At 39.7% G+C, this 27,314-nt stretch overlaps 2 protein-coding genes across 8 annotated transcripts in view; one reads left to right on the plus strand and one right to left on the minus strand.

The window, feature by feature from the left end:
• Positions 1-8,723, minus strand: part of LOC136866296 (mitochondrial glutathione transporter SLC25A40) — a 246,149-nt gene extending 237,426 nt beyond the window's left edge. For all 5 annotated transcript variants that reach the window (XM_067143127.2, XM_067143129.2, XM_067143128.2 and 2 more), the window contains exons 1-2: positions 8,437-8,723; positions 8,139-8,332 (exon numbers count right to left, since the gene is read on the minus strand). In XM_067143127.2, the coding sequence (XP_066999228.1) occupies positions 8,139-8,332; positions 8,437-8,584 (342 nt within the window). In that variant the 5' untranslated portion in view covers positions 8,585-8,723. The remainder of the gene's footprint in view (positions 1-8,138; positions 8,333-8,436) is intronic.
• Positions 8,724-8,999: 276 nt separating this feature from the next.
• Tsp97E (Tetraspanin 97E) overlaps positions 9,000-27,314 on the plus strand; it is a 49,542-nt gene continuing 31,227 nt past the window's right edge. For all 3 annotated transcript variants that reach the window (XM_067143134.2, XM_067143133.2, XM_067143135.2), the window contains exons 1-4: positions 9,000-9,181; positions 10,109-10,276; positions 21,121-21,219; positions 21,316-21,570. In XM_067143134.2, coding sequence (XP_066999235.1) covers positions 9,122-9,181; positions 10,109-10,276; positions 21,121-21,219; positions 21,316-21,570 — 582 coding nt within the window. In that variant the 5' untranslated portion in view covers positions 9,000-9,121. The remainder of the gene's footprint in view (positions 9,182-10,108; positions 10,277-21,120; positions 21,220-21,315; positions 21,571-27,314) is intronic.

Raw genomic sequence — 27,314 nt, forward strand, 5'->3', positions numbered from 1 at the left:
TCAATTTCACCGTACCGACTATGATAAGAGTGGTATTTGAAAGTCGGAAGAAAACTAAATGTGAAGACCTACAATATTGAAAGTGCATAACAATGATCAACAATAACATTATATTGACCACTGTTTGTGGTGATGTTCTTTGTCTCTTATGTTGCCGCTCAACTCGGATAGACGGGATTACTGCTGCGTACCGAGTATAACAGCCTGACGGAATATTGGCGGGAAATAGCTGGGGAGTTAGAGAACTTTAGCATATCATTCCTCTGGTTCATACATTTTCTGATACCGGTCTGCTGGTACGTAACTCACTGGTTCATCGTAGTATTCCAGCTATTCGATCCCTACTCTGACGTGCTGGTTTGAATGAGCAGGTAGTAGTAGTAGTATGACCTGGTCTAGAATTATAATGTAGGCATATTCCAAATTATAGCACCACAATTCACTATACTCCGTACGGCTCTATTTCTAAATTGACGTTTTAGCAGATTTTGGTTCTGTCTGGTGGTTATGCGCTGAAGCATAGACATTCAACCATTCCCAAGCTGCCATTCATATCGATTTATATCGGCAGAGCACGATCTCGAAACTTAGTTGCCAATTCTAATATTTACATTCGCCACGTGGTTAACCTATCTCGCTCAACGTGTATGCTATTTGGTACGGTTCGCGATCTTTTGCATTCTCCTTCAGTAATTACTGTGTTCTTCATATTGTTGGAGGGTTCTAGTGACTGGGATCAGTAGAGTGATCCCTTTGCAGGCCATAACCTCCTTTCTGTGCCAGCCATTAGCCATTAGTGATGTGTTATTTCCTCATTATCTTTTATTGTTAATAATATATTCTCTTTTAGTGCCAGACATTGTTAGAAAGTGTAGTTCTTGTGAATTTGTTTTCAATCCATATTCATTCGTTTTTCTGAGTACTGTATTGCAGTTTAAAAGGGCTGTTTATCGCGGTTGTATTGCATCAGCTGTTCCCGCGGCAGTAGCGCGCTGGCAACAGAGGGAAGGCGATGTTCATTTGTTTTGCGAAACTTCAATTTAGAAGTAAGGCCGTGCGGAGTATAAGTAACTCAAAATTCAACCCTGAAAAGAGCCGTTTCTTAAATAGGGCTCTTCCTCTTCACTTTTATTAAATTCTACATTAATTTTATTCAAAATTAGCAGTGAAGAGGTGTTTCTCCTCTGGCTTGGAGGAAGAATTTGCCTCCAAGTCAGATTTTTCCGCCGCCAATGTAGTGAATTGAGATTTTCAGACTCATTGGGTACTCCTAGGAAACAGATTAGTAAAAGGGCATAGTTTTTGCCCTGGGAATCTTCACTATTCCACCCACCCTCCCCCAGAAAAAACTAAGTGTGTTCACGTATCACGGCTGTCTGCGGCCTGGTCATTCCAGCTCTAAAACTTTGGACTGTAAGATCGGCACCGTAGTATTGTTCGTTAAAAGTGAGAAAATGTGTGGTTTAACATTTGATCGAGTATTTCATGTGAAATCGTTGCTTTTACTCGCGCCATTCCTAATGCCCTATGTTCATTTCAGGTGGAGAAACCGCTAAGACGGTCTTTCTGAGGATGTAAAAAGGCAGATGGAGACGGAGTGTCTGCCGTTATAGAGAAAACCCCAACCTGATTGTTAATGATGGTAAGATAGCAGGCCTACCATTACAATGAAAAATTCCCTAACGCAGTCTTCATATGAAAAAAGACGTTTGGTGATTTATCCGTTGCGTTTCTAGGCTAACAGAAAGATCTCTGCAATTTAATACAGCCTTGCTCCCCACGTGTACTCTACCTAACCTACAATTCTGTATACAATCTAGAATTCCATAGCGAAGCACGGGTACATCAGCTAGTATACTAATAAAACCAAATTTGACTAGTTAGCCTATGTACGTTATTATTTTGTTTTGGTAGTTACCGTATTGAGAGAAAACGTACGTTGCCGTTATACCAAACACTTCACTTCATTTCGATTCCCTGCCATTGCCGGCCAAGCATTTACCCCTCGACTTTAAGAGTCCTTCGATCATTAAGGATATAAATTTATTGACATGTGATTTTGGTTAATTAGGTATGTATCATTCAAACCATGAATATTACTAAGAACAGAGTGAATTGGCCATGCGATTATGGGCACACAGCTGTGAGCTTGCATTCGGGAGATAATGGATTCGAACCCCACTATCAGCAGCCCTGAAGATGGTTTTCCGTGGTTTCCCCATTTTCATACTAGACAAATGCTGGGGCTGTACCTTAATTAAGGCCATGGTCAGTTCCTTCACACTCCTAGCCCTTTCCTATCCCATCGTCGCCAAAAGACCTATCTATGTTGGTGCGACGTAAAACAGATTGTAAAAAAATTGCTCCTACAAACCAGCTGAAGTGAGGAGAAGCCTTATCGTGCGTGAACCACATTTGTAATCTCATCTCCAGGGGGACGTCTTCAAGCAAAACAGGTAGATTGTGTTGCAGAAACTAGTGATAATATTACCCAGATAGTCGTAGTGGGAGACCGTACGGACTAATCAGGTAACTGCCCACAATACTACACAAGAACTATACCTGGTAGCATCTCCGTAAAAACACATGTGTATTTTCTCTATCAACGAATAGAGAAAGGTCCACCTATTCAATACCATTTTCTGTTGCCCATATATGTACATTGTGAATGTCATGAAGCCATCATGAGAAAAGGTGGCTCATCAGTAAATAATACTCGTCTAACAAATAATTCATCTATTGAGTATCTCTCACGTATCCATTCACAATATTCCTCCTGCCGACGATAATAACCGGGCATTAAATATGGACCCGCTGTAATGTGACAAGGATGGAATCTGTTACTGTGGAAGTGTGCCACACCATGTTCAAAGTTGCAGAATCTGGCAAATGCTTTGACCCCAGTCTTTGGTCATCATACGGAGAACAAGTTCTTCATTTTAAGGATTTCTTGTTTGACAAATGGTCTGTATTCCTGCAGTCACCTGTCCGCGTCACAGAAAGTTTGAGCGTTCGGCAGTCTTCACTGTGGGAAACGTTTGGCGTACAAACGCCTCACCTCTTTTACGTTCCTCTCAGCACTTCTGCAAAGGAGGTGCATGTTGACATATTCCTCTCCCAAAAATGTAGACACTGAAGCCTCGAAGTGAAGTGAACTCGGTCCTCATTCTTGAGGTGGTGCAGCTCTTTTCAGGCACACCTCCAATGTACCAATTCAACCACATACCAGCCCTCCTGCCATTCTTAAATTTCTGGTAGTACCAGGAATCGAACCCGGGCCTCCGAGGGCTGAAGCTAATAACACTAACCGTTACGCTACGGAGGGGGGACACTGAAGCCTTGACTTGCCATGATCTGATTCAAACACGCTAGGTGTGTGCTGTAAAGGAAGTCGCTTACAAGGAAATGCTGCTTGGACATTCCCCTCTCGGATAACGTATTGTTGTGAATTCAGTACACTACGTCACAGGACTTAAGAGATATGAAGCAGTTATCACTAGCGATTAACAAGGCGGTTTAGGGAAAAACTGATAGCGGATCCTCTCTTACATTATTGGGAATAGCATGCCCATGAATTTTCCACAACTTGTTTTCAGACACCCTGTATATCTCCATTAATGGAGATTCTGTGAACTGAAGGCAAGTTCTGCACTACAAACATATGGCGTAGTTTTGTCCATACTTGTGATGACGAAGTATGTGTCATCATGGAAGATACATACTTTTACCACGTAGTTTCTTACTTTCTCTAATCAGAAAATGGGCCTTAGCGCACAAACACTTAAATGTGATGTGACAGGCCTTCGTAGGATTACAGCGATAATACTTGAAAGCCCATCGGCAATTACGTAGGGCTGCTGCAATTTCGTCGGTCCACCATGGACCTGTTTCCGGCGAGTGACACTGGACGAGGAAGGAATTATTTCCTCTGCAGCAGCCAGAATTCCAGTTATAATGGAAGAAACATGGTCATCAACAGACTCCAGCATATCATCGGCCATCACTGCACGTTTTGAAAATTCTGGCCAATTTGTCGGCCAAAGTAACCAGCGTTAGGGTACTTGGGAGTGTCTTTAATTCAAGAGTGTCAGAGGTATCGGAACATGTTTACCATCACAGAGGCCATCGTCTACTTGTCACCATAACGGGGGAACTAGCGCACGGCTGCACAAGGCGACATCCAGATGTGAAAATGTGCCATGTTCGCCGCTGAAATGTGTCGATTCCCCTGTGTTAAGAATGCAAAAATTGAACTGGTTGATCAATCGCTTAAGAATCCCCACCCACCACCCCAGCACAGGAAGATGGACAACCCCACGGGGTGTTACAGGCAAGGTATTGAGTGGTCAAATCTTGGAATAATTCAAGCATCTGACGATCATAATCTGATGGAATGTACACACCATTTTCATTACTGGCAATGGAGCGCGAACTGCAACTGTCTAGCTGAGTATGGAATGGTACTGCATTTCGTCACTGAAGATGTCGGAGCAGACTAGGGTACAAATGTCTCCAGTTGCCCCGCCATCCACAGTTACTGTGTCTTTTGAATAAAGACGATATTGTTTTATAGTCATGTAGTGTCCAGGTCTCAAACAAGATTCCTGTAGACAGACAATGGAAGACACGAAGATGGATATCAGCTGACGTAACTCAGCTAGGCGACAAGTGTAACTATCGCAGTTCCACTGTAATAGTGCAATTGTATCCGCCGTCTTTGTCAGTGTCCATTGTGTCGACATCACCATCCACGATAATGAGTCGTTCAGTCTTCATTGTCTCCTCAGATGAGGGAGATGCGGCAATTGAGCACTCTGTGGATGGTGAACTGGGTGGGCCTTCTTTCTGGGAGAATTGCGTTCCCCAGAAAGGGATCAAAGTGGAGGCCACTGGGGCCTCTTACTCCTGCCCACCGTTTTCTTATTATTTGAAGGAGAGTCGGCTGATGGTTTGCCGGTCTTCTTCAGGGATCCTGTGACCCCTAATTGGGTTGGAGAAGGCTTCTTCTTCAATTTCTTGGGCAAGCGCTGGGGGCTACCCCTTCTCCTCCTTTTTGTTTGGAGATTTGGTAGAAAGGCTGGACAACTTTCCAGCCTTGGCTGGGAAAATCTTCGCCCCCAGCCCTGGTGGGGGAAGAATTTCCAGCCCTTCACAGGCATTGTCAGCAATAAAGCACTTTTTGATATCCCAGGAGGTAATGAAACCGTCCCGGGATCTCCAATTTCCTTAAGTACTACTGCTTGTTGGTAGCTTTCACTTTTCGATGGATTTTCTGTACTAATATTCTGTACAAAAGTCTCTGGTTAGATCTGCATTTTCGCGACCTTTTCAGCAAAGGAGATAGAAGACTTAGGAGCAGCCATGGACTTGAACTTCCTCTGAGCATTTGGATCTAGCGTTTCTATCTCCTGGATCATCTTCTCCTGCTTGAATGTGGGGCACTGCTTGGAGATTGGAGTTGACAACTGAGTTGGGCAGTTGTCACACAAAGGTGGTGGTGTGCAGACAACACCGGCATGCTTGCATTTTCCACACATTTTGCAGGTGGTTGAGCCTTGACATCGCAATGGGGTGTGGCCAAATTTTTGGCAGTTATAGCACCTCATTGCAGCTGGAAAGTATGGGCATAAAATCAGACGGTACATTGCAAACTTAATCCGTTAGGGTAAGGATTGGGCATCAAAGCATCTGTATCGAGCAGCTTATCCCCGAAACGTCTCTTTAACCTCTTCACGTCCATTACACCCCAACGGGCAAGACTGTGGATCAAATCTATGTGAATTATAACTCCTTTGCAGGAGTTTGGAGATTGGTGCTTCTCTAAAGAAACTTCTCAACTTTTTCCATAGGATTTGGCTTTAAGTAGCTGTCTTGAATGCTCAGCCTGTCGATGTCTTCATAAGTATGGATCCATCACAGAGCTTTCACATCTTGACTTCACCACCAACAATTTCCTCAACTGAAGAATTGACATTCATCTAAAAAGCTCTTTCCTTCAATCCTGGCAACATCCAGGAATTGAGGTAGACGTTTGTCACATTCATTATAAATCAGAACTGGAGTATATCTTTTATTGCTTTCTTACTTTTCAAGTCGCTTTAAGGCCAGCAGCATTCTCTAAATTAAAACTAAAATTCCAAGGTTCCGTCTTGGTCCCACGAGTAGCTAGGGAAATGATAGGTCAACCCTCAGCCGAGCCCCGCATGTCAAGGTAAGGCTTTATACTCCAGAGAGCACCTGGTATCTGGAGGGAGTCACTAACAATTACTCTCCCAGCAGCTATGCATCACTTTGCCACAACCCGAAACTTCTGATTTTGGGAGGGTGAAATCTCCATACAAACTTATACTACCCGACATAGAGGCTGGCTAGACAGTAACAGAAATTAAATTAAAGGAGGTTAGGATAGAAAGGTACAAATGAAAAAAGAGCAGACATTCCTCTCAGATGATTCGGGGGACACCTTCTTAGTCTGGCTCTACACCGAGGCCAATCCAGCATGGGTAACCCTGAGCTAGCACAGCCCTCAGCATCAATAAGCCTACAAGCCGCCCCCCCACACCAATATCACGGTCATGGTATCCCTAGAGGGGGCCATTTTCAAGGCTGTCGACAGTGGGATACGAACCCACTATCTTCTGAATGCAAGCTCACAGCTGCAGGACCCTAACCGCATAGCCAACTCGTTCAGTATCAAGAGGATCAACGGAATTACAATGAATAGTGCACTAGTATGGAAATATATACAGTACTTTAATATCTCTGCCTTCTTCCCAGCGTCTTTTCATCTCTGCAAGGAATGTAGCTAAGGTGGGGAAGGATGGTCTTTGTCACAGAGACTCGTGTGTAGATGTTGTGACGTCAAATATGACATGGTATAGTCTTTTGTTCATTGTATCTCGAGTTTCACTGTTGTGTATCACTACTGTGAATAAAAAGACTATAGAAGTATGACTGATGTCAATAAAATCTCTTACCAATACACTGCAACTGGAAGAGGAATTTAGGGATTGGAATAATTTAGCAAGAAAAATGTTTGAGAAATTTCCAACTCCTTTGAAATTATTTACGAAAAGACTAGGTAAACAAATGACACAGAATCTGCTAACGTTCTAAATGCAGATCAGTGGTGATTGATTGATTGTAATAAGGAGCCTATGCAACACGTTCTGTATTCTTTTTAATTCCAGAAAGGTTTTTCTCTTTTTATATGATAAACATGTGAATCTACACCCGAGGGGTCTAGGATAGTAATGCTACGTTTGATCATCACCCACGTGGCCAGTCACCTCAGATGACAGTATATCTGTTTCCACTGAGCTGTTCATCAAACTAATCTAAAAAAATTAGTTCTGTAGGCTAATTACAATTTCTATTAATTATATGCTGAAACAATTATGATGTATGGTTAACAAAGAGTTCAAAATAGTGATTACTACTTTCAAATTAATCAACACTGATCTGTTTTCAGGGTAGTCGCCCAGGTGGCAGATTCCCTGGAGATGCATCAGCTAAACAATTAGAGGGCCATGAACCTCACAAAACTAAAATTCTGATTGAATCAGATGAGAACGACAGTTGACAGAGTTGACTTACGGATAAAGAACAAGAAATATGATGAAGAGAAGGATGGTACATGTTAAGTGGAAGCACTTGAGACAGCCAGCTTTTCATGGCTTAAGATAGGATGGACTAGGTTAATATCACTGACAGTTGGTTCTGGTTGTGATACTTTTCTACTATCCTACATGTACAGCCTATAACTTTGCAAACCTTGGGTATCGGGAAGTTTTACCAACAAATAAAAGCAGAGAAGAGAATGGAAGTTGTATGAAAACTCTCCTTGCTACTGTTTTCCTTGGCAAACAGAACTTGAAGATTGGGAAGTAATGGAAAACTGACAGTGAAGAGCCACAATCATTTAGGCTATATCACACTCTGAAGCATTGTCTATGAATAAATGACACCGCCAGTAACCGAACTCAGAGTAGGCTACTTGTAATATTACCTATATCATGGACATTTAATCCATGCCCTCAAGGCTTAAGGACCAGATTATTAACGTCCCTACCAATATTGTAAGCTGCTTTCTACTTTGAGAAAAGAGAACTACAACAGAAAAATTCAAAGAATCTTACTACAGTTCCATTAAAATGTGCAGGATTGTTCATCCCTTTTATTGGCATTTGTGCACTCTCTCCTGCAGCACCATCAACATTTAAACATGGACATAAATGATCCATTAGCCCATTGCAATACAGGAAGCATCTGTTAGACAGCAACTTTTTCTGCTGAGATTGCAGTCGAATCTTAACAACATCAAACGGAGTCACTGAAAATAAACAAATGAGGTTAGGTCACTCATTTGAAAATGAGCACAAGCTTACACTAGATTTAAAAAGAACTATCAACTAAAATCTATTAAAAAAAGGTTACCTATAAGGGAAGTTAATAATGCCCCAGTGCATGATGATATCATTTGCTGACCCATAGTTGTTCTGAGTCTGGGATCATCAGGGCTGATACAAACAGACCTATTTTGAATGCCGCCCTTAGACATGACTGAACGAGTGTTTGAGGCCATAACTGATTTTATTTGTCACTTTAAACCATTAAATACTAGCATATCAAAAAGTTAATAAGAATCATTAAATGTTTAATAGAAAATAACGTGTCTTTATCTCCTATGTTTCCCACACTATCACAAAAACATGCCGCCATCTTTCGAGACTGACTAAACAATACAGCCAATACGGCACATAAAAAACGAAATATTCATATTTTATAATATCCTTTTCTATACCCTTGAAAACCTTCAGGGGAAGAATACTACACAGGATGGATCATTTTTATTGCATAGGATTGTCCGTCAATACGGACCAAAGAATTGGTACCGACCAACAAATCACATTATCGTTCTTAGATGTGTCCGCCTTGCGATTCTTTGGCCTTGTGTATCGACTGGAAGACCTGTGATTCATCTGTTTAGTTCGGCTGATTCGGCTCTTCGGCATAGTTGGTGTTAGGTTGAAGAGAAGTGATTCCTTTGACATTTGCGCTGATGTTTTATGATTTTATGGATATAAATTGAAGCAGAGTACCTCTGTTACATGCTTGCAACATGTGTGGAGGATTCACTTGTTCTAAAAACGCTTTAACAGCTCTAAACATTCTTTACATTGTACGTATTGCATGCAAGAATCCTAATTTTATCTACAGATTAATTTTATTTTACCAGAGAGAGTTATAACTTCATAAAAAAATTTAAAAAATCTTTAATTATCTTGACGTTACGGTAATATAATTTATATGGGTTGAAACATTCCACTTTTATTATAGAAGGATTGCTATCCTAAACTTGGAAAAGTAAAAAAAAAGGTCAAGGTAAGAGTAGGCCTAATATTGATCTTACTTTTCTGTTTGAGGTTTGATTTTGAATTATTAAATGACCTTCACTTGAAAGGTGCCTAAGAGCACAACCATACTTCACAAAACTTGTGCTGAGTTTCAGGAATTCCATTATTGATTGATTGATTGATTGATTGAATGTGTGTGGCAGCAGTATCATAATTATGCCCTCACTCTGTGATCACTGCAAAGAAATTTGATTTTGAACCCAGGCTTTTGGCATGTGATCCAGTGATTAGAAGTTGTGTAATAACCACCTCTCCTATGCTGCCAAATAACATTCTGATGATGAAACTTTTTCCACTATGAAACTTGAACCAGCTAACAGTGATGTCAGACCTTAAAGACTTGATGCCTTAATAATTATGGCCACGAGGTGGGCTATTATAATGATGAGGGACAATGCCAGTTTAAAGGTGTTAGCTAAGGATAATTTCTTGAAAATGTCTATGAACAAGCAGGTCACTGTAATGTCCGCTTGGACCATTAACCCTGTCTAATCTAATATTGCCTTCTGTGGGCAGGTAAGAATGGTGATTGGTTGACGTCATAACGTTATTTATATTTTTTTGTCTTTAACATTTAAGTCCTCGTCTTCAGGTATTCATTTCCTTATTTTACCATTATTTAATGTAGTTTTGTACTACTACTGTTAACACTTGTACCATCATTTATTATTTTTTTCCTTTTCTTTTAACAGCTTGTTGCATTCATCTTGATTGGAGTCGCAGTATATGGACGGGAATCACCTCTGGGAGCAAATCTCCCCACTATCGGTGGCATCTTGGCCTGTGGAATTTTTCTCATCTTAATCTCAATTGTAGGACTTATTGGTGCAATAAAGCACCATCAAGTTCTTCTGTTTTTTGTATCCTTTCCAAAATTAATATTGTTAGAAAATGTGTAACTTATTGATGTGTGCGGTTTTTTTTGTTTTTTTTTGTTTTTGTTTTTTGGGCATTTGCAGTAAATGTAATTCCTGTATAAGCTTGGGTCATAAACTCTCATAGATTGGTTGAATAGCAGACTATCTTGTGTACAGATTGACAGAACCAGGCGTTGTGTTTCAGCTACAGAGAAGGGTAGAAATTCAGTAAGACTTAGGGGAGGGTGGTCAACAATGAGACAGTGTACACAATGAGACAAGTCCTCTGGCCAGTGCCATATTTAAGTTAGCGGGTGCTGCTTTCTTGTGGAAGATGTACAAACAACTATAATTCTGTACTGCATAAATTATAAGGTTGGCTCCACTGGTTATTGAGTATTCCTTGCATGTGTGTTTTTATGGCGCAAAAGTTGTGATTTTGTTATGCAGTTGTGGTCTTCGTGTGCAGTAACTTCACGAAATTGTTGTTTTGTTGCTGTTGTGTCTGAAACTGTATGCTTCTCTCTTACTGTGAGTATATTTAGATTATTAGTTATTGTCAAAATAGTTGTTCTGTAAGAGAAATATTGTAGAGATGTCTGCTGGTACACAATGAGACACAGCTCCATTAATCACATTTGAGATGTCTCATTGTGTACCATAAACACACGATAATATTAGGTCATGCATTTTACGCTGTGGTTCGAATACAATTAATTGTAGTCCATTAATTCTTGAAGAGTAATGAGTATAAGATTTGTGTGAGTAGTGTGCGTACAGTTTTTTTTAATAAATCCCATATAGGTTACGAAATATTTCAGAATGGAACACTTCTATGCGAATTTTCTCTGTTTGTCTTTGGTTTATTTAGGACTTGTGCTGTTGTAGGTGCACACACACCCCCTCCTTACACGCATTGTTTTTAAATTTTAGGTTCATCATGCCAAGGAAATCGACAAGGAAAACAGACAGGGGACTATTTAAAGACGAAGACATGCGAGCAGCAGTAAATGCAGTATTAATAGATAAAATATCCTTGCGTGAAGCTGGCAGACTTCACAAAATTAGTTTCCAAACATTATATAGATATGTGGCTGCAGAAAGAAAGATTGCAGGTTCATTTGCTCACAGATCTATGACACCTAGGTATGACGTAAGGAAAATTTTCACAACAGAGCAGGAAAAAGAATTAGCTGATTATATCATTACCTGTTCAAGGATGTGTTACGGAAAATCCACTAGAGATTTACGCAAGATAGCATATGAAATGGCAACTACAAACTCAATTACCGTTCCTACAACTTGGACTGAAAGACAGAGAGCTGGAGTGGATTGGTTACGTGGATTCCTAAAAAGAAATCCGAATGTCAGCATCAGACAGCCCGAGAGCTGCAGTATATCTAGAGCCACTGCATTCAATCCACACAACGTCAACATATTTTTTGACAATTATGAAGAGGCCCTGAGGCGTTCTCCAAATGTTGCTGATGGAAGCAGAACCTACAATTTGGATGAAACGGCTGTTACAACTGTCCATCAGCCGAAAAAAGTCATTGCAGAAAAGGGATCTAAGCAAGTAGGGAAGATTGTCAGTGGAGAACGTGGAACACTTGTCACTGTATGCTGCACGGTGAATGCAGCAGGAAATTCAATTCCTCCTGTTATGGTGTTTCCCAGGAAGAACTTCAAGCAACATATGGTTAATGGGGGAGTGCCAGGCACCTTAGGTCTTACCACCCCATCGGGTTGGATGACAGCAGAACTCTTTGCGAGTGTAATGATGCATTTCGTACAGCATTCCCGTTCTAGTAAGGATGATCCAACAATTCTCATCATGGACAATCATGAAAGCCACCTTTCTCTCCGAGCCCTTGATATTGCAAAAGATAACGGTGTTACCGTAGTTACACTCCCGCCTCATTGCAGCCACCGTATGCAGCCGTTAGATGTGTCTGTGTATTATCCTTTCAAAGCACAAATTAATTCAGCAATGGATTCATGGATGCTTCACCATCCAGGATGTCCTGTCACCATCTATGAGATAGCCTCCTTTGTCAAATTTGCTCACGAAAATGCCATGACGCCTGCTAACATCCTGTCTGGTTTTCGAAAGACAGGCATATTCCCACTGAATAGACTTGTTTTCACAGAACAAGATTTTCTAATGAATTCGGCCATGGATCGACCCGACGCTAACCTTGGAAGTCCTTCTCAAGAAACAGCAGCATCTTCAACTCCTGAAACTAGTGCTGTGACAGCAGAAGAGTCTTTTAACGAATCACCAGCTTCTGAGAAGACGGGAAATGGATTTTTACTGAGTCCTAGCAATGCCTTAGGTTATCCAAGGGCTAAAGCAAGAACAAATCAACGGAAGGGGCGCAGAAAATGCAAAAGCATTATTGCGACTGATACACCGGAGAAACTTGCTCTAGCTGAGAGGTCACAGAACGCGAAGAAAACATGTGAGGCATTAAAAGAGAAAAAACAAAAAACTAAGAGAAAAATTTATTTTGACTCCACAAGTGATGAAGATGAGATAAACGTTGATACAACTCTTCATTTATATGACACAGATGATGATCTTGATATTGGCGATCTTCTTTCATTAGATCCTACAGCATTTGAGGAACTTGACCGAGAACCAGCTCATGGGGATTATGTTCTCGTTGAGTTTCCTAGTAAGAAGAGTGTATTTTACATTGGAGAGGTGACTGCACCAAAAGATGATGAAGGTGATTATGAGGTGAGCTTCTTGAGGAAATGTCAAAAGAGTGTAGGGACGAAATTTGTGCATCCTCATAACCCTGATGTGGCATCTGTTTCGTCAAATGACATCAAGATGATTTTGCCCAAGCCCTTCGTTGCTGGAACTACAAAGAGGCAGCAAGCATTTATTTCGTTTGAAATTGATTTGAGACTCTTGAATATTCAGTGATTAGGTCTATACTTTTTCCTTTTTTGCATAACTATGAATATAGTGTGGTTCGTTCCCACTAAATTATGCTGTTTTTTATAATGTTTCACTGTTGTAGCCTATTTGTTAAAAAATATACAAGGAAACATCTATTTTTCAACAATTTACTTAATGTTTATTTTCCTTATCCTACAACATAAGATATATCGCTCTCTTACAACATAAAATATTGTAAATATATCACTCTCTTCAGAATTTAATGTAATGAGGATAATACGTAAACTTAAAGTACGTGTGAACGATGTTTATATATTTGTCTCATTGTGTACATGCAGGTGTCTCACTGTGTACCATACGTGGGGTACAATGAGACAAATGTCATGGTTTAGGAAAAAGGAGGTTGTTCTCATAAGAAGAAAGAACAATGTATTTTCAAGGGTTTATCTTCTAGAATAAATATGGGCTCATGTTTTCCTAGTGTAACACCATATTTTTTTTGCAATACGTAATTTGTAGAAACTGAAATGTATTTTTTGTCTCATTGTTGACCACCCTCCCCTACATTACTTTTATAGCATTATAAGGATGTATTATGTTGGATTAATTCACAGCATTCCTTCCCATTCTCAAATGAATTTTTGTGTGTTTTGTTCACAAAATTTTTTGGAATAGTGACATATACAAATTCAGACTACTTATCAAGGTTTACAGGATCCTATTGCTTATTCAATGAATTTTTCAGATTTATGACTCTCTTCTATTCAAATTAAAATTTTAGACTTCCCAAGATCAGAGTGTACACAGATTCATTTCCTCAACTGATCAAAAATATAAAAATATTAGATTGGGTTCAGTAAGTTTCTTACACTTCGATGTTAATAACATTATCTCTATTATCACTAGAGAGAGAGAGTGTCCCATTTCTCTATGGGGTCAGGTATGAAGTGAGATGAATCTTCGTAGCAGTTTTTTATGACCAGATGCCCTTCCTGATGTCAACCTAATCAGAGGAGTTAATGAGTTGAAATGAGTGACTGTGTCAGACCATGTAGACTTGGCGCCTTAACGATTGTGGCCACTGGGTGGGCTAATCTCCCTTATCACTAGTAAGTTTGCTAAAATAATTACACTGTTATCCAGTTATACAGCAAACTATGCAGGAAGATTGAAGTACAATGATGTAAGTCTACAGGAAGATATTGTTAACAATTTGAACGCTGCTATATTTTAACATGTACCCTGACAGTGAACCGAGTCTTTTTCAGGAATTTGACCAGGCGAGTTGGCCGTGCTGTTAGGGGCGCGCAGCTGTGAGCTTGCACCCGGGAGTTAATGGGTTTGAACCCCACTGTCTGCAGCCCTAAAGATGGTTTTCCATTTTCACGCCGTGCAGATGCTGGGGCTGTACCTTAATTAAGGCCATGGCCACATCCTTCTCACTTCCAGCCCTTTCCTAGCCTATTGTCGCCATAAGATCTATCTGTGTCGGTGCAACATAAAGCAAGTTGAAAAAGGAAAAAAATAACGCAGCTAAAAACTTGCATTCGAAAGCGACGCAGCAAATAAAAATATTGCCCGAACTGTCGCTTGGTGTGTTATCTGGTTCGTAAGCAGAGTGTTCACCACTGTCATCTATTTCTAGACAATATAACACCAGGCGAGTTGGCCGTGCGGTTACGGGCGCGTGGCTGTGAGCATGCATTTTGCATCTAGGAGATAGTCTGTTCGAATCCCACTGTCGGCAGCCCTGAAGATGGTTTTCCGTGGTTTCCCATTTTCACATCAGGCGAATGCTGGGGCTGTACCTTAATTAAGACCATGGCCGCTCCCTTCCAACTCCTAGGCCTTTCCTATGCCATCGTCGCCATAAGACCTATCTGTGTCGGTGTGACGTAAAGCCACTAGCAAGAAAAAAAAAAAAGACAGTATAACTTTGTTGAAGCCAAGAGCACTTGGGTACATAGATTATAGTTACAGCATATAATTAAATCACCATTGTATTCTAATTAGTTTGCATATTTCTTGACAGTTTAATACTAATATACACTTGAGGTGTAGGATGTGATATGGGAGAACTGAGCATGACTACTGTGGTGACCTTCACTTTGAGAGATCACGTTTCTGGGGTTTCCAATCGACCTGTATAGCATGTCCGAGAAGTTTGATTTCTTTATATAGTGGTTTTAATACTTCTTTCAGGCTGTTCTTTCTCTGTTCATTTTCTAATCGCTTACAAGTGTTAAATTTTGGTTATTTCCTTAATGCTGTTTTCTTGACTGTTTTTCTACTACGTTTTTCAACTGTGGTATATGGCATAAAATTGTCAAAACTCCATGTAACATAAGAAAATATTACAATAAACAATACCGTCTCCGTAATCTGTTGTTTTGAAGATTATGGGAGACAGGTATGATCTTATTTATATAAAATCTTTCAATATTTGCTGGCTTACATTTGATCTGTCTGTAATCGGCCTTACAAAAAATCAATGATCCGGTGGAAGAGAAGGCATATTGTTAACTTAAGTCAGTAATTAGTGTTTTAGCAGCATTTAATGATACACGCTTCCCCTCCCTCCCTCCTCCCGGCCTTCTCTGTCCAGACATCCTACTACAGTGCTGTCAAGATGGTGGTGGTGATTATTATTTTAAAAGGAAGTTCAACTGGGCAAGCATCTTCTATTAATACTAATCAGAGGGAAAAATTGGACGGGGTCAGACACTTTGAAAAATGAAGGTATCGACCAAAGAAAAATGAGGGTCATGAAGGGCATGAAAATGAAGGATTTCCTAGGCCTCCAAACATGATACCGTTGGGGCTGGAAAAGAAAGAGTTGACCAGGAGAGGTCAGAACGGATAGATGAAAATGAGGAGGCTGGCACAAGCAAGTGGAAACGATGGCAGGACTCTGCTATGGGTTCCGTGGTTTCCAACCCACGCTCCCAAATTCACAACCCCTGGGGTCCCTTTTAGTCATCTCTTATGACAGGCAGGGAATACTGTGGGTTAACACTACTGCCCCCACCCCAGTGTGAGCGCTATCAGGACTGCCAACAGGTGGTAATGGTCCCTGCACAAGCCGTAAGTTGCATGGGTGGGAGAGTGGGGACAGCAGCAGTTCCATTCTTGCACTCGCCTACCTGCTTGTTTTGTGCTGCTACCTGCTCTCGTGTGAGCCATAACAACACTGCTGCATCAGGCAAGTTGGCCGTGCGGTTAGGAGCGCGCGGCTGTGAGCTTGCATCCGGGAGATAGTGGGTTCGAATCCCACTGTCAGCAGCCTTGAAGATGGTTTTCCATGGTTTCCCATTTTCACACCACAAAAATGCTGGGGTTGTACCTTAATTAAGGCCAAGGCTGCTTCCTTCCAACTCCTAGGCCTTTCCTATCTCATTGTCTCCATTAGAGCTATCTGTGTCGGTGTGACGTAAAGCCACTAGCAAAAAAAAAAAAAAAAAAAAAAAAAAAGAAACAACCACCAACGCTGCACACCTTATTGGCATTTGAAAGATAGTTCCCAAATTGTATACCCACCTTTTCATACCCCCAATACGCCCATGGTATGTCACGAAGGAAAATCAACATGATTTCTCCCGGCATTTTGAATCTATATTCTTGAGTATACATGTACTGAAAAATGATTAGTTTTCATTGCTCTGCACAACCTTTCGATGTTCTGGATACAAATTTCATCGTCATCAGTTTGCACAAACAGTCTGGTGAATGTATCCCTCTCCTCGGATCTGACTCTCTTCCACCCATCAGTAGTACATACTGTAATTCCATACCAGGAAGTAAAAAATAGAAGTAAATGAATTACCAAAATCACTCCCATAACCATCCCTCCCTCCCTGTCAAGGCAGGAAATCTGTTAGCGCCACATGGTGGATGTAATTGGTGATTTTCGTCACGTACAGTGCTTTCAGGGAAATAGGATCCAACCATTCCCTATCAGACATGTTGGTACCAACAATAATAGGCCTAGCCAATTAAGGTCATTCCGTGACCCAGCCGAACATTAACCTAACCTTGTCACTAACAGCTTGTACTCAGTAAATGGTGGATTCACTTCTGACTGTTAGTAGCCCTGAAGAAGGTGGTCATCTGTGGTTTCACACCAGACTGTACATTAGTTAAGGCTATGACCACTACATTCATTGTCATTTCCTATCCCATTGTCGCCCAACATATCGAGTTGGTGCAATGTTAAACCACCACTGAAAATCGTGATTGATGCTTTCCAGTGAACCAGTAATTTGGTCATAAACAGTAATCTAACAGTCACTATTAGTAATTCTGTCACTAACAAGTACCTATTATCGTATGGGCACAACCTAACCAAACGCTGACATAACACTGTCACTAGCAGCGTTTTCCGATAAATCAGAATCTAACCAGTTGCCCACAGTAACCTTTGTAGGAGGGTCCGTGGCCACCTGCAGGTATCATTACTAACAGTAATGTTAGTCCATACTACGGTTAATGCACTAGCCTATGTAGTAATATTTATATTGGCAGCCATGTGTAACCATCATTTGTTAACTCTCCAGGCAAAGAACAGCATAGTGAGGAGAAAATGGGGAAGATGGCTGGACATCAATGTTGTTACAATTAACTTATAACTACTCTATTGCATGGTATATTCCAAGAAATGCAGTGTTTTGATTGTTTTTAAATTGAGACTTGAATGTGTTTTATCCTTCTGTGAATTACACAATGATTTACACTCAGCTATGACAACTGCACACGCGAAGGTAGCAAGTGTCGACAGTTAACTTGGCTAACATTCCACGTGGCAGATGGCTGCAAACAAAATGGTGCATCCTTTGTGACTTCAAAGATAATGGGCTCAATGTATATGTTTTGAGTAAAGAACTGGAATTGGAGATAAGACATTTTGTAGATGATTTTATAATATATAGAGTAATAAGAGTTACAAGATTGTGAGTGACTGTAGAAAGACCTTGACAGTATTGTGAAATGGGACATCAGGCAATGGTATGATGATAAATGGGGTTAAAAGTCAGGTTGTGAGTTTTATTAATAGGAAAAGTGCTCTCAGTTCCATATAGGGATCACTGTAAGTACCTAGGTGTTAATATAAGGAAAGATCTTCATTGGAGTAATCATATAAACGGGGTTGTTAATAAAGGTTACAGATCTCTTCACATGATTATGAGGGTATTTAGGGATTGTAGTAAGTATGTGAAGGAGAGGAGTATGTCTCTGCTAAGACCCCAATTAGAGTATGGTTCCAGTGTATGGGACCCTTACCAGGATTACTTGATTTGAGAACTGGATAAAATCCAAAGAAAAGTAGCTCTCTTTGTTCTGGGTGATTTCTGACAAAAGAGTAGCTTTACGGAAATATTGCAAAGTTTGGGCTGAAGACTTCGAAGAAAGGAGAAGAGCTGCTCAACTAAGCGGTAAGTTCCGAACTGTCAGGAAAGATAGCATGGAATGACATTAGCGGACGAATAAATTTGAGTGGTGTTTTTAAAAGTAGGAAAAATCACAATATGAAAATAAAGTGGGAAATCAATAGGACAAGTTGGCACAAATATGCCTTTATAGGAGGAGTAGTTTGGGATTGGAATAATTTACCAAGGGAGATGTTCGATAAATTTCCAAAGTGGGTAAACAACAGACAGGGAATCTGCTACCTGGGCGACTGCCCTAAATGCAGATCACTGGTGAATGAAATGGTCAGCTGTCATAGATAGCCTACGCATAACTGCAGTGGTATACTACTAAAATGAAGAGTGGGATAGTTTCTCATTGCTTTCCTCACTACGTCAGAAGTTGCTCTTGCACGTCAGTCTGCCAAGTCCACTGAAATGCACTCACCAGCCAAGCCTTTGAGCAACAATTTTTCACAATTCATAACGGGGACTGGCTGCATAAAGCATGGCATTACTGGCATACCTCACATACTTTCTTATCATCAAAGCCAAGGATGAGGTTGAAACAGGTCAATAAAAGTAACAAATTTGATCTAACACTACGTCTTGCCAGCAAGAGCACTCTAATATGTATCAGAAGATATAATACCATAAAAACACTACAGTACATCTCACCATAGACAGATCTGGACTTAATGAAACAAATATGCTGTTGTAATTACATATCCTCCATTAGGTAGGTGCACAGTGATCTCATTGTTGAAGCTAAATATTAATTCCATTCAGTTATGCCTAGCACCTCGCTGCAGCCTTTCCTTTCGTACTTGTTAGTTAATTTATCCCTCTGACCTCAAAGCTGCTAGTGACAGGAGCAAAGGCATTTTTCTCATACCTTCATGTTCCAATGGTTTACAAATCTTTGTTAATAAAGAAGTGCTAAGTTTCTTATTTTTGCACTGAGTGAGTCGGCCGAAGTTGGGGTCACATAGCTGTGAACTTACATTGGGGGGATGGTGGGCATGAATCCTGTCAGCAGCCTTTAAGATGAGTTTGTGTGGTTTCCCATTTTCACACCAAGCAAATTCTGGGGCTGTATCTTAAGGCCACGGCTGCTACCTTCCCAATCCTAGCCCTTTCCCATCTTTATATTGCCGAAAAACTTTGGTGTGTCAGTGCGACGTTAAAATCACTAGCAAAGTTTCTTATATTTACAGTATTATTGGTGGTACATTCAACTAACTACTTTCACAGTGTTTGGAAATACCAATGTGCCAGAATTTTGTCTTGCAATTCTTTTACATTGTGACATGAGGTTGGCATATTTGTGCACCTTAAGATACCACTAGGATTAGCTGGTATTGAATAAAACGAATTGAGAATTTATATGAAGACATCAGTAGTTGCGTCAAAACACCATTAAGAATAACGGAACCCTTTAGAATAACTACAGGCCTAAAACAAGGTGGAGTTCTGTCGCCTCTTCTCTTCATTATTGTGATGAATGAGATTCAACAAAAAGTATGCCAAAACGTTGGTGACAACAAAATGAAATTCAGGCTATTTGTTGATGACATCTGTATATGGGGAGATTCCAAGGAGGAACTTCAGGATAAGTTCAATGCATGGACAGTAACAGCTAAAGGGTACGGCCTAAGATTCAGTCAGGAAAAAAGTGAAGTGTTGGTTATGCAGAGAAATGGTTAACCTGAAGGTTACATTGAAATAGAGGGTAAACAGCTCAAGATGTCCAACAAATTCAAATATCTAGGAAGCATGATATCAGCAACAGGCTCCATTGAAGAGGAACTTACCAGCAGGATTCAAGCTGGGGGAACATTCTATAGAGTTGTCAGAGACCTAATGTGGAACCCAAAAGTACCATTGAAATGCAAGCAAACAATTTATCTGACTTATTACATGCCAATTTTGACATATGGGAGTGAGACCTGGACCATGAGGAAAAAGGATGAAGCAAGGATTCAGGCAGCTGAAATGAGATTCGTCCGAGCGATGGTTGGCAAAACAAGGCGAGATAAAACTTGTAACGAGAGCATCAAGGACATGGCTCAGGTTGGCAGAATGCCGGATAACATAACTCTGCGTAGACTCAGATGGTATGGTCACATGTGAAGGATGGATCCTGATCACATACCCAGAAAAATGTATGATCTGCAGTTAAAATATTCAAGACCAAGAGGGCAGCCAAGAATGCGATATATACACCCAAGGTGAAAAATTATATTTAGCAATGAGGAGGGGACTGGGACAACATTGAAGAAGGAGAAAAGTACAAAGACAGAAGTTGGTGGAGGGGCTTTATTCGCCGACCCATCGTATAGATAAAATGACGTAGGATATGTATGTATGTATGTATGTATGAACCCACGAGCTTGGGCTCAGGAAACCAGTGCTCCACCATTTGAGTTACTCAGGCTAGCAAGTTTCTCATATTCAAACATAAATTAAATATTTACTTTTCTTTAAATTTTGTCTTTTGAATCAGTGAACTTAATATTTCTTAACTCTGAAAGTACATGCTTATTCTGTTTTTACTCTTCCTGGTCCAGTTCAGTGTGGCATGCGCATGTCTTGCTGTCAACATGAAACAGCAAGAGGCTTTGGCCAGGGAGGTAAATAGATGCTCTTTCTTTCATTTGAAATATACAGTAGATCTCTCAACAATCAAGATGGGAGCAGTATTCAGTAATTGTGATATTTATTTCTAGGGTTGGGCTGGTATATCCGATGCTGTCAAGACCGATGTTCAAAAGAGTTTTGTCTGCTGTGGATTTGATAGCAATAACAATTCAACAACAAATTCTCTCAAAGATCCAATGGAACATCCAAAGTGCCCAAATTGTTGTCCAGATGGAAATACTGTTGACTGTCACTGTGATCCATGTATGTCCAGGCTTCAGAAGACCATCAACTATGCCTTTAAACTCTGTGGTGGAATTGGCCTTTTCTTCAGTTTCACAGAGGTCTGTATGCCCTTTCACATAATAAATCGGTTGATAGTGTAAAACTCAATGTGTCATACAGATTTCCATCTTGTGAAATATACAGGCTGTTTTTGGAAGAAATTTGAGCCTTTTAAGAGGGGGTTGGAGATGCTATTCCTTTTAAAAAGTATGCAGATGTTTTCTGATTTGAGGACCGTGTTTGAGACAATAACATTGTTTTATGCTTGAACCTCTTGTTACTAATATTTTGCTTGTGTGTACTTTCCTTCTTGCCAGTGCAAGGAATTTAAATTGCTAATAAAAATCTCAAGTGTTAGACTCTTGGTAAAGTTGCTAGTTGTTTAGAAATGAAGAAAGAAATGATGTCATATGGATATTTTAAGACAATCTCAGCATATTTTGTGCCGTTAAAAAAAAACCTTGTTATATCTATAGTACATACGGAATTATGTTTTTCTTCTTTGGTATTACGATCCTCATTGTTTGACTGTAGCTTTCTGAATTATAACTGCCCAAGCGTTTTAGTTTTGCATCTTCCTTCATCATCTTTTCCTTTTTGCCAACTTTACTTTGATTCACTTAGATGTTATCTACCCGTATTAGTCTTGGTCTTCCATCTTCCCATTTTCCATCACTTCTTGCATATAATGCAATGTGGGTATCCTGATTATAACATTTATGGCTAAGTAGCCCAGCATTTTACTTTTATGTCAGTTACTATACCAAGATCTTGATATAAATGGTTAAATCCCTGATTAGTTATTAGAATTGTTTTATTAGCTATTGATACTACTGTAAATGTATTAACAAAGACTGAGTGAGTTGGCCATACAGTTACGGTCATGTAGCTGTGGGCTGTAAGTTTGAACCTCACCATTGGCAGTTCTGAAGATGGTTTTCCATAGTTCTTTTTATTTTCACACTAGGGAAATACTGGGGCTGTACCTTAATTAAAACCATGGCCACTACTTTCCCATTGCTAGCCCTTCCCATCCTTGCGATGCCAAAAACCTTCAATAGTGTGACGTTAAATCACTAGTAAAAGAAGTTAACAGGAAGAAAAGCATTTTCGACAACTACTTCTGTAACGTCGTCGTCATCATCATCATCATCAATGTCCGACTCCAGACACCCGGGTGTGATTAACAAGCCTCCTCCACTTCTTTCTGTCCTTCCACTTTTCCTGCTCCATTACTTCCGCCACATTCAATCCAGCTTCTCTAATGTTCTTCCAAATCTGATCCATCCAGATTCTTCTCGGTCTTCCAACTGGTCTCCTTCCCTTAACTTTTCTTTCCAATTCCCTTCTTGCTACCCGTTCCTTTCCCATTCTTTTTACATGTCCGAACCATCTCAGTTTTGCTTTCTATATCTTCTGTACAAACGGTTCTATATTTAGCACTTCTCTGATTTTAATATTTTGAATTCAATCTCTTCTTGTCTTTTTAACTGATGTTCTTAAAAATTTCATTTCTTCTGCTTGGATCTTACTATCTTGTCTCATGTTAGTTACCAGCGTTTCTAGTCCGTATATTACAATTGGTATGAAATACTGTTTATATAATGTTAATTTTGTTCTCTTGGGTACTTTGTCATCCCATAAAAGTTCTCTGACTTGATAAAATGTTGAACCTTTACTTAGTCTGTTATTAATTTCATGGTTGATTTCATTACTTCCATTAATAATGCTACCCAGATATGTAAACTGTTGTACATTCTCTAACCGTTCTCCGTCTATGTTCACTTGGCTTCTCTTTTTCTCTCTTCCACAGTGCATGGCTACAGTTTTCTTTTTACTAATTACCATTCCAAACTCCTTCAGATTTTCATTCCGAATGTCCAGTCTCCTTTGTACTTCCTTTTCTCCCTTTTTCTAAATCACAATCTTCAAATGCCAAAGCATTCACTCCATCAGTATAATAAACAATAATGATGACAGTGCACTTCCTTGCTTGAGACCTTTTTTTGTATAAAATGTTTCAGAGTCACCACTCCCCACTTGTACACTGCTTTTACTCTTCATGATACAACATTTTTATCTTGTTAATTAATGATTTTGGTTCATTCCCTTTCAGTAGGCATTTCCATACATGTTTTCTTTTAACTGTATCATAAGCTTTTCCCAAATCCAAAAATATGAAGATGATTTCCTAGTTCCTTTCCATATGTTTTTTCATTATCGTTCGCACTGTAAATATCTGGTCTATTGTTGATCTATTCGGTCTAAAGCCATATTGTTCTTCCTCTGTGTTTCTATTATATCCCTCAGTCTTTTGTGTATGACTTTCTCCCTTATTTTTAGCCCATGTGATAATAGGGTTTTACCTCTATAATTTTCATATTTCTTCCTATTTCCCTTTTTGAACAGTGGTACAATGCTTCCATGCTTCCTTGTTGCCAATCTTCAGGTATCCTTTCATCCTTCCATATGGCATTGAGGGCTCTGTTAGAGTCCTGCAGAGCGGCCCAGCCCATGAGCTGCTTCGGCAATAGACTGCAATGGGCTTTGAAAGGCTCGAACATACGAAGCCCGTGACGTTGTCGCACGGGCCGGTCTGGGCAGCGCTATGTCATTCGTATCTAATCAGTATAAGAAAATATTTCCACCTAATCGATACCTTTCTTTTATTTAGCCTTTGGCTACTTACAAAAACATTAAGAATAACAGGACATGTTTCGATCGCTTAGCAATCATCATCAGCAGCTGCATACACAAAAGCTTAGATAGGTGGAAATATTTTCTTATATTGATTAGATTACATTATCGATACGGCAATGAAGTGGAAAGTTTGTAATATGTCATTCGTACGTGATGAGCCAAGGACAGCGCTGTGGTAGTTCGATGGGCTGACTGCTTCAATGTGTACAGTTTATTGCGTGTCAGTGGAATGCGTTGCATTACGGTCGAGTGGAGACGATCAAGTTTGCTGTGGTTTTCAGTTTGACTTCTCCCTCTATCCTGTTATTGGAAACGAGCGTGGACTGAAGTTCCAAAAGAAACCGTGGCAAAAAACGTAAAAAAAAAAAAAAAAAAAAAAAAAAAAACTAACTAAAAACCACACAGTACAAGACTTCTGAACCGGATCCTGAACTTAAAAGTTGTATTTGTTTGGTATTCAAGCCTGCAGTTGACGGTGACGAGAAAGACATTAATTTTGTGTACTGTACGATCTGCGGTGAACTTTATGTACACACTAGCAAGTTACCCGTGGCTTCTCGCGTGGATTTCGTAATTGGATAAAAGTAATCATTCCTCGGTACTGTATTAAGACATTATCTGAAAATCCCTAAAGCATAAAACCTCACTGAAAAATTGAGTTTTGGGGCTAAGATGACCATGCGACATAGAACAGTACACGTGAGAATGTCTTCTCTCAAGTAAAAAGAAAAAAGTTTCTTTATTTTTAAAGGAAATTCCAAATACATATTTCCACATCTGTAAAATCTTCAGGTTTTGAGATATAAGTATTCGTATAAAAAGAATTCAACCCCTTTATCAGCCCTTCCTCCACCCCCACCTAAGTGGAATTTTCGAAAACAAAAAGACATGTTTCTTTATTTTTAAAGGTCATTCCAAGTACCAAGTTCCATGTCTGTAACATGTAAAGTTTTTGACTTACACTTTAGATATTTCAGTACTCATTTTAAAAATTAAACTGTTTTTTCAATTCTTTTCAGTCCCATAAGGGGTTTTCCAAAAACAAAAAATACGTGTTTATTGATAAAGGAGCTGCCAAATACCAATTATCACAACTGTAACATCTTCAGTTTTTTTGAGATATTTGTATCCTCATGAAAAGAAACACCTGTTTCAAACCCCCCCCCCCTTCCCTCAAGTTGATTTTACCCCACAAAATGAGTGGGTTTTTATTTTTTATTTTTAAAGGTGATTTCAAATACCCATTTTCACGTCTGCAGCATCTTTAGGATTTTTAGATATAAATATCCTCATACAAATAATTCAGCTAATATTTCAGTCCTTTCATCCCCCTTAAGTAGATTTTCCTAAACAAAAAGAATACACATTTCTTTCTTTTTAAAGGAGACTCTAAATACCAATTTTTACGTCTGTAACAAATTCAGTTTTTGAGATATCAGTACCCTAATAAAAATAATTCTACCCCCTTTTCAGTCTCCTTTAATCTATACTAATATAATAAAGAGAGAGTGCGAATTTCGTTAGTTTGTGTATATCTGGAGGGTAATCTCAGAAACCACTGGACCGATTCTAAAAATACCCAGTGTTTTTTTCCCAAAACAAAATACCTGTTTTTTATTTTTAAAATATTAAAATATCAATTTTTACACGTGTAACATGTTAAGTGTTTGAGATACACTGTAGATATGCTCATCTTAAAAATTCACACCAACCCACATTTCAGTCCTTTTTACCCCCCCCCCCTCCCCCTCCCCCCCAAGTGTTTTTTCCGAAAACAAAATAATATATATCTCTTTATTTTTAAAAGAGATTATAAAAACCACTTCACGTCTGTAGCATGTCAAGTTTTTGAGATATATTGTAGTTATGCTCAGGGATTGTGTGTACAAATTTTGGTTGGCAGCTATGCCCAAAGGTACACGCATAATCTTGCTGCTGTGGAATCCTGGAGCTGACGTTGCCATGGTTACGGCAGTTCATTTCTTTATCCGATTCTGAGAGCAAGGGTAGTGTGGTGCCAATATCTCCATAACGGTTGGTTTTAGGGCCATAAAACATGATTTTTGGGCCCATAGGGCTTACCCAGATTTGTTCTGTGCATCAAGGGGCTTAAAATGAGCTTTGTCTCGTCCTTGCACGACATATTCGATATTCCGCCTATATTAGCCTATTATTTTTATATCTCCCCCATCACCCCCCACCTCGAATTGTTTTGAAAATAAAATACAGCCCATGTCCCACAGGGATAATGTATATTTACATTAATAAAAGGAGTTTTAGAATCGGTCCAGTAGTTTCTGAGATTACCCTCCAGATATACACAAACTAACAAAATTCGCATTCTCTCTCTCTGTTATATTAGTATAGATTAAAGGAGTCAGACTGATTTTGTCTTTTTATGATTAGATAAAAGAAACTTATGATGAACGAGGTGTGCTTGAATGATGAGCATTCTAATGTTTCCGTGTCATCAGACTCACGACTGTGCCACAATCTGCCAAAGTAATGAAGTTTTCTTAGTGGTCTGACGTTCATGATGCTCCTATTCCAACAGATGAGCTGGAAGGATATTTAAAGCAAAATTGTGGAATGGAAGATAGATATAGCGTCCTATTGGAGAACAAAATTTCACCAGATCAATAAGAAAGTATTATGTATGCAAGCATCAAGTTCAGAGAGAAATTTCAGTTCAGAGGGCTTCATTCTCAACATATGCTGGTCTCTTCTGCAACCAGACAATCTTGATGCTTTCCTTTTCATTCACAGTAATTCCATTCCATCACCATTAGCAATGACCAATAAATTACGCACACTAAGTAAAAGCTATGTTCAGGTTTGTTTTTGTTGTTGGCATATTGCATGTCATTTCAGTTTGTATTTTTCACCGAGCTCGATAGCTGCAGTCGCTTAAGTGCGGCCAGTATCCAGTATTCGGGAGATAGTAGGTTCGAATCCCACTGTCGGCAGCCCTGAAAATGGTTTTCCGTGGTTTCCCATTTTCACACCAGGCAAATACCGGGGCTGTACCTTAAGGCCACGGCCGCTTCCTTCCCACTCCTAGCCGTTTCCTGTCCCATCGTCGCCATAAGACCTATCTGTGTTG

The sequence above is a fragment of the Anabrus simplex genome, chromosome 3, assembly GCF_040414725.1.
Source record: "Anabrus simplex isolate iqAnaSimp1 chromosome 3, ASM4041472v1, whole genome shotgun sequence".
Classification (NCBI taxonomy): Eukaryota; Metazoa; Arthropoda; class Insecta; order Orthoptera; family Tettigoniidae; genus Anabrus; species Anabrus simplex.